General features: G+C 46.7%; 1 protein-coding gene across 5 annotated transcripts in view; it reads left to right on the top strand.

The window, feature by feature from the left end:
- The window catches only part of DOCK1 (dedicator of cytokinesis 1), a 490,685-nt gene that overhangs the window by 309,615 nt on the left and 168,376 nt on the right, over positions 1-12,694 (top strand). For all 5 annotated transcript variants that reach the window (XM_032882088.1, XM_032882091.1, XM_032882090.1 and 2 more), the window contains exon 29: positions 3,073-3,167. In XM_032882088.1, the coding sequence (XP_032737979.1) occupies positions 3,073-3,167 (95 nt within the window). The remainder of the gene's footprint in view (positions 1-3,072; positions 3,168-12,694) is intronic.

The following is a 12,694-nucleotide window of genomic DNA, read 5'->3' as shown; positions in this document are numbered from 1 at the left end:
CGGGATCCAGACTGAAGGGCAACATTGCTGTGGTCCTTGGATCTCAGGAGCATTCCCCCAATTCTACCTGTACTCTCTCCCCTGTTGGTCACACAAAACTTCAACTGTGCAGAGAGCCTGAAAGAATAGCACAATGAACACTACGATTCTTGACACCCAAATGCACCAGTTTTGAGCACTTTGGTGTCCTGTAAGTGTGTGAGAAACATGCCTCTGCCTTAGTGGGTCAGCGAACCTCTCTCAAGAACTAGGACCTCCCCCAACAGCCTCATTGCCATTCCAGAATGTCACACACAGAAGCATGCATACTCAGATTTTCTCAATTCTTCCCGGTCTTTCTTGTCTTTCATGAGGGGCTTCCTCAATTCAGGATCCCGTCCAGATTCCCTCATTGCATTTGCTTGTGCCTCCTTCATCTGCTTTTTCTAGAACAGGTCCCTCACCCTGTCTTGTCTTTCTTCATGCTGCTTTGTATGGTTTTCGGCATACGTATGGTATGCCGAAATACGGTCCCTCCATGGGACCGTATGTCCTATTGTTTGGTCCCTCCATACGTCCTGCAAACTGGAAGCTTGGCCTGAAGTTCAGATTTATCCTTTCGGCAGGAGAGCTTCAGAGCTGGGGTGAAGTGCTCCCCATTGTGACCGTTGGGAGGGTGGGGATGCCGAGCTCACCGTGACCTGACCATGAGTTTGATCGCTTGGTTGAGAGCGGGCACCAGCCTGACCTCCCCATTGTGAAGACACATAGCCCTTCACAATTGTCATGTGATCTTTAGCTTATGCTTCGGCATCCCCACAGCGTTGGCCAGTGTCCCGTCTCCTGACCGTTCTTCATCGGATGATCATCTACTGAGGGTCCTTGTCTGAAACACTTTCTCCTTTGGCATAGCAGGATTTCTTTCGAGTGCCAAGACGCTTTGTCTTTAAGAACATTGGGAAGCCTCCAGGCATGTGGGTGAAATGGAAGGTTGGGAAATGTTGGTGCCGTGGCCAGATTTGTAATTTGCAAAGGCCACTCTGGGTCAAGGGGAGGGATCATGAGGGACAAAAGTGGACATGGATTCCCCTCAACAGTCTGGGTGAGAGAGGATGACCATTTGTTCAGTGGGTGGGGATGGGGACGGACAGAAGCAGATAGATTCATGACAAGAAGATTGTGGCTGTGGACTGATGGCTGTTGTTAGAGCTGCCCCCTTATTATATGGGGCATCCTGTGAATAATCAAACTGAAAAAGACAGTGGGAATGGATTGGCACTGAAAGGAAATTTTCACCAAAGATCTTATATTAGTCCTCTGTATCCCCTTGTTGACTTGGAGATAGCAGTGTAATCGTCTGCTAAGCCTCATCGGCCATGGAGAGGACCATCGCCATGGCTAGTGAATTCTGCAGACGGACAAGGACGCCTCACAAAACCTCATCCTCCACAATATACAGCGTTTTGCCTGATCAGCAAAGTACCAAAATTCAACAGCTGAGCCATACTAATGAAGTATGGGACTGCGTTTCCTAGGAAAAAAAATAAGGGAGTTGGGGAAAATGTGCTTCTCTTCCAGAATAATAAAACCCAGACCCTGTATCTCAATTATTAGGCTTTGAGGAGTGATCAGCAAGAAAGCAATTTCATGCAAATAGAGATGTGACTAAATGATGGCACTCAGCCGGCCAAATATGCAACCTGGTCATTAAAATGTGCAATTCTTGACAAAGTGGGGAAACTTAAGTGGGGAAATACAAATTGCGGTTATTAGCCCCATTCGTCGTGTCCAGGGCCCCCGGAGCACCCTGCCCGGCGTGAACTCAGGGCATTGTGGTCAGAGCTCGTGCAAGCAGAGTCTGGAGTTCATGGGGTGACTTTTCTCTCTCGAAGAGGCCCAGGTGCTTATCTTCTCCTTGACTGGGGGCCTCTACTGTCAAAAGGGGATCACGGTTGCTCCCTGAATTTTTGTTCATGGTAGGGTGCACGCAGTAGGCATGACTTGCCAGAATCTGGCATGGCTAGTTCAGTTGCAAAGAAAGGATTTGGCTTGGCCCAGCAGCTCACCGATGCTATCTAATTTAGCTGGTGCCTTTTTGCGAGAAGCACTTGTTTACGACTTTGCTGAGAGTTGCTTTCTTGGCTGCTTAAATTCTGTACACCACCGTGGGCTTCACAGCCAGTGCACCTAATTATGATTCCACAGATTAAATAAATGAGAAATAGCCACTCATTTGGTAATCTCTGACCATGGCCTCATTTTTCTAAGTGAATTCTCTGTGGCTTTCCCCCGTCCATCCTGCCCTGGAGGGAGCTTGCAGACTCCCGGAGACGTGTGCTTTTCAGAGTACGCACTAGTTCTGTGCTGGTCAGCTCAGAGCAAGGGCCAGGCCTGCAGGTTCAAGAAATTCTCCAGATTCGGACAGGCCCAGGCTGGAGTCCCTCCGACATGGATGCCCCTTCGGGATGCCACGAGCAGCATAGCACGGCAGGGAATGACCCGCATGGTAGAGAGGATCGTGCCCCAGGTTGGCGTCAGTGTCACTGAGTAAGCTGTGGGGTCGCAGCTACCATCTGAAAGTGGCCACGTGACCACGTGCTCCGATGGTTATGAGGAGCCAAGCTGCTGCAGATGGTCAGGAGTTCCCACCTGAGCCTTCGGTTTGTAAATTACGCAAGAAGAAGGAACGGTGTAACTACCCCATATTAAACCTGCTGGGCCCTGTTCATAATGAAAAATGTGTTTTGAGTAAATCCTGCATGTGATGTTTGTAAAGTGCATGTTTCCTATAAGCAGAAAGAATGCAGTATTTGTAACCTGGAGAGCTCCTCTTTATGACTATGACAGAGAGCCGCCCAGGTCCCGTTTCTGAAAATATCCCTGCGAAAGTTATCACAGGCAGGAGGTGCTCTGGCAAACAGAAAGAAAAAAGCTCCTGTGAAATACATCTTCATTACTTTTTAGAATGTTTTCATTCCGCTAAAAAAAATGAGGTCATTTATACTGTAATTATTCAAGAGGGGATTGGTTTTCTCCTTTCTCTTGGTGGGCTGTTGCAATGTTCTATTTTTTTTTTTTTTTTTTTTATTTCAGGATTTCCTGATGGAAACATTCATCATGTTTAAGAACCTCATTGGGAAGAACGTCTACCCTTTTGACTGGGTGATAATGAACATGATGCAGAATAAGTGAGTACGGGGAGGAGAGCTCCCACCTCTTACAAGGTGTCTAATTCGCGTCTGCTGGGAACAGTGGTGTTGCCTGGATACCATGGGGGCTCTCCTATGAGGAACACATCCTCCCCATTCTGTGATGCAAACAGTTGTTTGGAGAAGCAGGCCTGGAGAGTGGGTGATTTCCTTATGCCAACACGGGGCTCTGCCTTCTGGGGAAACACAGAGCGGAGCCCTAGGGCCCACCCCCCCTTAGCCTTGGTCTGAGGCAGCCTCTGGCAAGGGTACAATTTGCCATCAGTTTGCCATCTTATTTTAACCATGTGTTTATTAGCCCAAGTGATTGTCCTCTGTCTAGGTTTTTGAAAGGTGTTTGCATTTCTATTTCAGCTTTAAAAAGTGAGCATTTTCTTTGTACTTATTAAATATTAATCTCGTGCCTTGTTTATCATTTCCCTGTGAAGGCTGTTGGTTAACTTTCCAGTGCTTGTGTTCTATAATTTCTGTAAGCACCAGTAACAGTCCTTGGGTTCTCAATCACATGTGATTCCTGGAAGAAATTACTGTTGACCTCCTTTTTTCCTCCTCCTTCCTTACTGCATTTTTTATGGAGATAATTGTAGATTCATAGGCATTGCGGTTATAAAAAGAAATACAGAGAGATCTGTGTATACTTTACCCAGGTTCCTTTAGTGATAACATTTTGCAAAACTAGAGCTCCTTGCTGCGTCCCGGGGCTCAGCGATGATAGATTTCACGGGGGTCCCACAGATCTTCCTGCTGTGCTTGTGCTTGGCCATGGCGCCTTTTCTTGAATCCGCCAACACGTGGGTCCTTCTCGCTGTCCATGTCGCACACCTCCTCCTCGCCCCTCCAGCTCTACCCTCTCGAAACCCAGGCACCCACTAATTTTCCTCCACTCCTAAAATTTTGGCATCTCAAATGTGACGTGTAAATGGAATTATACCAAATGTAACATTCCAGGATTGGCTTTTTTCATTCTCCTTCATTCCCTGGAGTGCACTCAGTTTGCCGGGCACACCGGTCGTTTGTTCATTTGGATTGCTGGGCGGCGTTCCGTGGTATGGATGGTTTAACCATTCACCTGCCGAAGGACAGCTGGGCTCTTTCCAGTTTGGGGCTATTACGAGTAAAGCCGCCACGAACATTGGCATATGGAGTTTTGTGTGAGCATAAGTTCATTTCCTTGGCATACAGCCCCTGGGGTAGGTCTGCAGGGTTCTGTGCCCACTCCTCGTTTAGGTTTGTAAAAACTGCCCGACTTCGGCTGTACCGTGTTACGTGTTAGGGTCTCACTCGCAGGGTGATAATGAGCCTGCTTTTCTGCATCCCCGCCAGCACTTGCCAGGGTCACTGTTTCTCATTTTAGCCCTGGGGAGAGATGTGCTGTGTGTTTCATTGTGCTCTGGATTCGCATTTTCCCTGATGCGACAAACAATGGCATCATTCAAGAGACCGTTGACCTGGTCTTAGTGCCGATCAGAACTGAAGGCAGGCCCTGGTGCAGAGTGTGGTCTCTCTTCTCTTCTTGGTGACCGCGCACGAGAATGTGACCTGCATCTCTCAGAGTGACCGCCGCGGCCTGGTGCCCAGCCCATCAGTTCCACACCCTGGGGTGGGGCTTGAGGGGGTGCTGCTCCCTCAAAGGTCAGATGTGATTCACACCTCTAAGTTTGACTTGGCGCCTCCAATCCCAGGGTCCCACGGGCTAAACTGTCCGGATGGTACAGCCACACTCTATTGAGTGGTGCTATTTGATGACGAGCGAGAGTCTGTTTTCATTTTTACCACGATGATCGCCTCATTCCCTCTCCCTTCTAGTCCATTGTCGGCCTTCTGCTGCCAACCCTGACATGTCTGAGCGTCCTCCCATCACCCCAGAACCATAGCGTGGCTGAAAGCCACGTGGCCTCTGGTTCAAAGTGTGGAGCACTGTGCTCAGAGCCTCCTTCTCTGGATATTCTGTCCAGCTTCTCCCGACGTGTTCTGTTGTTTCTGCGGTGAGAAGGTGGCTTAACCTGTGGTCTCCAGAATCACGTGTTCCAGCCCTGTCCCTGTGTCCCAGCTTACTGGCGCACGTCTGCAGGGCCCAGCTGCGTGACAGAGACACCCGGTGTGCAGTGGCATCTGGGAGCCAAGCCTTTGCATCTCGTTGCAGGGAGGAGAGTTCTTGTCTGGGGGCAGGGAACCTCTACGAAGGAGAAGCCATGTCTGCTGTGTCCTCATTGCAAAGACTGTGATGGCCACTTTGAGGATGAAGTCTGGTGTAGGTGATAATGGAATTCAAGTCTGGAGCGGGGCGTGCATCCTCTCCTCTTGTTTGGGGTGCCCAGAGGCTGCAGCACCAAGAGACATCTTGATGAGGGACACACTGTGAATATAAACTCCCTGTGGTTTATGTCACACATAAAATGTGGTACAGAACCGTCTCATCTAAAATCCTAGCACTCTGGGGCCGAGCCATCCAGCTGAGAGTGCTTCCTCTGGTAGAACTTTCTAAGGCTGAGCAGCGTTTGTGCATGCGTGTGTGTGTGCGTGTATGCGTGTACGTGTGTCGCCATGTCCGTGTGCCCGGGCGAGTGCTGGTACCAAGCGAAAGGACTTGGGTTTGCAGAGATTCTGGCTGTGCAAGGCTCTGAGCCATGCAGGTTCCTGTCACAGTCAACACATGCTATAGTAACAGGTTCCCAAGCCAACAATGTGTCACAGAGGAGTGAGCCGCAAAGGATACATGTAGGTCAGTGTTTGTGCAGCAGTGAGTGTAGGCTCGTTTGGGAATCCCACTGTGGCCCGCTCTGTTGAGTGACCAGTACTGGTTTTTAGAAGCTGAATCAGTTGGGTTTTGGAAGACCCCTGGGTGTGTGACCCTTCAGTTCTCTTGAACATTCTTGCTTACATGTCCGCTTCCGAATGAAGAGCTTATTTCGTTTTTTATGGGAGGCAGTCATTCTTTGCGATGTATCCTGTGTTTGCATCCGAGGGCTGCACATGAGCATTTGACAGGCTTTCCGTGTACCAGGTGCTGCCGTGGGGATAGCCCAGGAATCATGCCCACAGTCCCCGCAGCAGCACTCTGAGACAGCTGGGGTTTTATGCCCATTCTACAGATGGGGAGATTGGAGCCTGAAGGTTTGGTAACTTGCCAGAAGACACACAGCTGGGAAGTGATAGGGCCAGACTTTACATCCAGAGTCCACCCTCTAAACCACCTTGCTACCTTGGATATGTCTCCCGTGCTTCAGAGAGAGTGTTGTTTTTAACCCTGGTGTCCTTCGAGTGCACCTTTCCTGGGAGACTCCTGCTTACCTGAGTGAATGTTAAGCCCGGAAGTCAAAACGTTCTTTACTCGGCTTTCTTCGCCGTGAAAGGGTGCTTGTTTAAGAGGATATCACTGATTGCTGAAATGGATGGAGTCCTGCTGTAAACTTCTAGAAGAACAGAAGCTCACTACTATTGTAATGAAGTAATTTCCTAGAAATTATATAGATGCCATATGGCATTGTCTCTGTGCTATTACCTATTTTTTTTTTTTAATCTACAACTTCATAGCTTGATACCTTCCATGTCACCAGACTGCCATGCTCTTCCTCTTCCCGGCATGGGTCAGAGACTTCCTTGCTTCCGCAGAATAAGCAGTAATTCCCAGAAGCTTCCACAAGCCTGTATTTAAGTTTAATGGCACAGCTGGACATGCAGTTTTACCATCCGCAGCTTAGAAATTGACGGACAGCCTCCGTGGTCTCTTACATGTTTGTGTGCTTGTTCAGCTTTGTGTCTGCAAATGTACCATCATCCCTCAACACCGGGGGCTCGCCCAGTGTCATTAAAGATGGCGCCCATCAGTTCTGGAGCAATCACTTGTAAATCAGGAACCAAAGTTAGAGGACCCAGTGACTGTCCCAAGGACAGGGGTTACTTGGTTGCTATGTTCAGGGTAGCAACCGAGTGGTGATGGCCTGACATCATAGCTCTGCTCTTGGATACAGTGGTGCCAGATGGTAAGATGACATTTAAGATGAGCACAGTTCACATCTCGTAGAAGTGTGCTTGCGTGTTATCTCCCAGAAGTGCTTCATAATCTTTCCCGAGGGAAGCAAAGGCTAAGTCTTCTTGTAAGATCTGATGCTGTAGTAGAAGCAGAGACCTTCTGTGTTAGCCTTTAAGTGCTAATATCCATCCTTGAACTCCTAGTAGCCAACTTTGCCAGATTTATGCTTCACCGTGTGTGCACAGAGTCTAATACTGAAGACTCATGCTGTGGGTCTCCTGGAGTTCTCGCTGGTTCTTGGTAGAAGTGTGGCCACTTGGTTGAGTTTCTGTCTTTCTTTTATTCTTAGGACTTGAATTCATCCCAGTAGTGTGTCTGTACACTAAAAATCCCAGACTAGAACTGTGAGGCACAGGAGTGATCTGGGAGGCAATGCGTCTACTCACTGGTTTGACTGAATTCCTTTTTCACCTTGAAGAAAGCTTTTCTTGTTAACTGCCATAATTTCACCTGAGAAAGGCACTTCTACAGTGTACATTGGGTGAAGAAAAGGGCTATACGGAGTTTAATTTTCAGATTTTTAGCATTAGACTTTCTAATTCATGCTGTGTGTGTAACATGGACCAAAACCCTTCCTGCATTTGTCAACCATTTTGTCTTGCAACAGAATTTTTTAAAAATTCAGCTACCCTGAATTGGATTCTCACTAGGCTTTATTGCTTGTGTCCCTCTCTCAGGATAAAAATAAATGAAACCACCATTTTTACTTCCTCAGATCACTCAAAGCTTGCAATGGTGATTATCAATGATTTTCAAGTGTCCCTCTGTATTAGCACATATTTGGTGTCTGGTACTTTTGCTTTTGTACACATTAAGCTGGGGCCCATTTATGATTTGTGGTTTATATCCTACACACTTTTTTCATATAGGGCTTGGTCTGTTTTACAAGTAATGATTCATAGATCCTGAATATAAAATAGAACATGGAAAACCATAGAGAAAACACAAAACTCTGTACAAGCTGAGAGACTCAAAGCTGCCTGGAAGACAAAGCAAAAAGGAAAATAGAACAGGTTTCAGAATTCTCACTGGATGATAAAAAAGTTCCTTGTAGTTTGTCAGCAGAGACTGACGATGGGTGGTATAGATCCTTCAGTGAGACGTGTAGCAAGAGGACATCACAGTTAAGGAATCAGACGAGAACTCAGAATTCTGCCCGTGGAAGATGGAAGAGATCATCATTTCAATTTTAAAATGCTAGAATCTTGCCACGTGGCATATATTGGCCATTACGATCAGACCTGCCTGAAACACAGCCTTATCAAATACGGTGCATTTTGCTGACTTGCCAAATATAGTCTTGTCTCATTGTTGACCACTTAAACGTTGAAGACCGCCAGTCAGACATGATGGTCTGGTTTTATTTTATCTAGAATCAAGTTAATCTTACTTTTGTCCTTAGAAACCTTGAAATTGTGTCTCTATTCGGAATTTGTGAGATCATCGTTGCCATTTAGTCCGTGGGTCTAGGTCATGGTTTTTGATCATGGCCCCATGCAGACTGTCCCAGGACAGTCCAGGCTGGTGTTTGTTCTGTCTGCCTTTTTGATCACCTTTCTTTTGGCTATAGTGTTGGTGCTTTTGGATGTGCCCCCTTCTGTTCCTCCTTCTCTCCCCCATGAGTCAGGCATCTTATGACCAGGATGTGTTTGCCTCAGTCCATTAACACAGCACATTGTGTTTCCACCAACCTAATGTGCACAGTGCGTATTCACATAATCCTAATCACCTATGGCTCCTCGTGTGCAGTAAATTTCCCATGCATAGTTTTATAAAGGAGCCATTTCTCTCCTTTTAAATAGAGTACATTTCCCCCACTCAGCAGCAGTATCCATCAGATGTATCGGAGTCCAAGATGGCAAGCTCCTGGATGTTTCTGCCAAGATTAATTTGGCATGTAGTCAGGACAAGAAAGGGCCTTAAGCCTTAGAAAGGTATTCTACCTTTAAGATGCCAGGCTTCTTAAGGGTAAATCATGATAATGGTCAGAAAGCAAATTTGCCGGGGAGACTGTTTGCAGGGACAGCGCCATTTGGTTCCAGTGTTGTGAAAGAATTTTTGTCCTTGCTAGCACATGCCTTGGGCTCAGAGCAGAGAAAATGTGCCATTTGCCCAGGGATGAAAGAAAGAGGTGGGGGGTCCCACTCACTGGGAATCTGCTTCAGGGGCTCTGCCACCAGGCAGCTGATACTGGTAGCATCTGGGAGGACCATGTTTTCCTGTTGGACGTCCTCCTCAGGAAACACCTCTCCTGTGGAAGGACACGCGGCTAAAATCTTTGTGCAGGTTGAAAGCATGGATAGAAAGTGTTTTGGGCTCTAGAGACTCTTGGATTATTTCTTCTTGACATCTTTTTTTCTTTCCCTTGAAGCCTGGGGTCTTAGTTGATGTTGTTACTTTTAATTTAATTTATTTTTTCAACTTACTGGCTTCCTACTGAGGTTTTGCATATCCAGTGGCTTGAAGATTTTAAGCACACCTAAGAATCATTTTTCCCTTTGAAACTGTGTACAGTGGCTGTTGACATAAACATTGTCACAACACAACTTACTGAGGACCACAGGAAAAAAAATAAATATTGTTTCTCAGGGAAGAACTAGGAATTCAAAGTCAGTATACTGAAAGCATTCTGGAATGAAAATTTCCCCAGAGCTCAGCATGCCCACGTTTTACCCAGCTCACACACTTAATAATATCCGTCTTTGAACCTTTTTGCTCTCCAAAGAAATTGGCCTAACCTGAGATGTTTTGCTGCTCAGACACCAGTCTGCAGACACTGAGGCACACGCCTGCGGGTTGGACCAAGCCAGGCTAGAGCTGAGCTAGAGGCAAGTCTCCTGGAGAAACACGAGGTGTTTCTCTGGGGCTGGGTTGGCCACTTTAAGCACTGGGATTTCAAGACAGATACCAAATCACATCTAGTAATGGCACCCCAGGTCCCCCAGTGGGAAAAGGACCCCATCTGCATGGTACGTGGCTACCAGTGGGAGTTCCCTTTGTCCTTTGTGGTCTTTTCATAAATTATTTTAATATTTTCCGTATATTTATTCTGTGGCATGCATGCTTTTGCTCTGTGCTTAATAATTAAGCTGGGCCTGAAATTAAAACAAATAATTTCAGATCTTCCCCAGTATGTGTAACTAATTTATTGCACGGAACTTGGATCTTTCATTCAGTTGGGTTTTATTCAGATCGCCTCTTTATTTAATTCAGAGATGAGAACTCATGCTACTCTCGGGAATGGCAGTGATGAAGAGCTCTCAGCCAGGACTCTTACTTAGGGAAACTTGCTTCAGAGGAAAGTTCTGAAAGGGCAAAGTCTGTTTAAGAATTCTCAGAGCGGACGCACACCTTGCTGTGAGCTCCTGGCTGGTGTTGATGAGGCCGTCTGCGGGCTCTTAATCCTGGAGGACGTACTTCAGTTTATGAGAAATGAAGCCAAGTGAGCTCTCTGTTTGATGCATGAAACTTCCCTCCATGCGCAAATCAAAAAGGAGGAAATACATTTTATTAAGGTCATTCTCCAGATCCTTCCGTCCTAAATGTTTACCTCCAGCGCTCCTGGGACTTGGAAGAAGTCACATGCCCTGTAAGACCCTGGGCTGGGGTGCTTTTATTTTTAGGCTAGGATGGGAGGAGGAGGAGACGGCCAAGGTCAGTTGAATGCCTGCTGGGTTGCTGGTGTGGTCTTGGTACCTTTCTCGTAGGTCTCAACCAGGGGGGATTTTGTCATTCTCTCCCAGCCCCAGCCATGGAACATGGCCATGTCCAGGCACGTTTTTGTTGTCACAGCTGGGGGAAGGCAGGCTGCTGGCATCTCGTGCATGGACCGCAGACATGCCGCTAAACGTCCTTCCATGTATAGGACGGCCCCCTTCAAAGAATCATTTCGACTCAGAAATGCCAATGATAAACCTATTTTATGGATGGAAGGAAACAGAATTTCAGTGACATGAAGTAATTAATGGAAACATATGTGATTTGTTTCAGTGATCTTCTTCTCTTTATTTCCACATTTCTCAGCAACCCCCCTTCCTGTTGCATGACCCCAGCAATGACAGTGTCCCTTACAGTAAACACTAGAGGCCATTCCCTGAAGATGCCAGGACTGACTTTTCACCTACCAAGGATGCATCTGTGAACCGGAGGTAGTTTTCTCTGAGATGCCCAGTCAGGTGCCCCAGCTTCACAGTGAAAACCTGCAGGCGTGGCCCGGGCTCACCTGGCAGTGGGAGCGAGGAGGGTGTGGGGATTAGAGTCACACTGATCCAAATTCAGATCCCAGGCTGCCCCTACTCGTACCTGGTACAGAGGACACGTGCACGAAATATTAGCCAGTATCTCTTCTGGGCGAGTTTGTGTGTGTGCGTTTTAGAAAACGTTATTACGTATCATACATAATTGTATTAATTGATAATATATGATATATAAAATATATTCATATATAAATTCTAGATAAATAAGAGCTCATAGATCCGTGAGATCACTTAACTATTTGTCTTTCTCTGTCTGACTTGTCCCACTCAGCCTAACATCCTCAAAGTCCCTCCGTGTTGACACAAATGGCAAGATTTCGTTCCTCCTCCTGGCTGAATTGTATTCCGTTTTCTCAGTCTGCGTCACATACTCTTTATTTACCCACTGATGGATGAGTGCTTAGGTTGTTTCTGTGCCTTGGTCTTTGTAAATAACATGGCAACAGATGTGGGGGTGCAGATAGCATTTCAAGATAGTGCTTTTGTTTCCTTTGGAAATACACTTGGAAGGAGACTGGCTGCATTGGATGCTGATTCTATTTTTAATTTTTTGGAGGAGGCTCCATACTCTTTTCCACAATGGCTGCTCCAGCCATAGTACTCAAGTTTCCTTTTCTCCACAAACTCACCAATGTTTCTCTCTTCTATTTTTGATAATAAACATCCTAACCGGTGGAAGGGGATACTTCACTGTCACCTGATGTGTGTTGCCCTGATGATGAGCGACGTCAGCAGGATTGTGGCATCTTCTATATGTGTCTGCTCATAGAAGATGGTTTTCCATGTCCCTTGCTCTGTCTTCATGGAATTCATGGTCTTTGATGCCATGTGGGGGAAAATCCCTTTTTGTCATTCTGGTGGCTGGTCTGTGCCCAGTGACCCTGCCTGGCACAGAGCAGGTGCTCAACAGACAGTAACTACCCGACTGAAAGAATGTCAGTGGGAAATGTGTTCTGTTTTTTTGTTTTTTAATTACGAAGTCAACCGATAAAGTACATGACATATTTTTGTAGCAGTGCTTTCCCTGGGATAAAATGCAGTTACCTGTTTTATATTCGGGTCCACAAAGAAATAATTCCGGGCAGAGGTATCCAGTGAACAAAAGAATACTTCTTACTATCTTGATGATCTCTTAATGAATTGCCTTAATTGAAGGTCCTCTGACACTGACCACAGACGCGGGGGGTGTCTGGTCGTGCGGGCATCTGGTATCCGCG

Source organism: Lontra canadensis, unplaced genomic scaffold (genome assembly GCF_010015895.1).
Source record: "Lontra canadensis isolate GAN:19392208 unplaced genomic scaffold, GSC_riverotter_1.0 scaffold79, whole genome shotgun sequence".
NCBI lineage: Eukaryota > Metazoa > Chordata > Mammalia > Carnivora > Mustelidae > Lontra > Lontra canadensis.
This window is presented reverse-complemented; position numbering and strand designations above follow the sequence as displayed.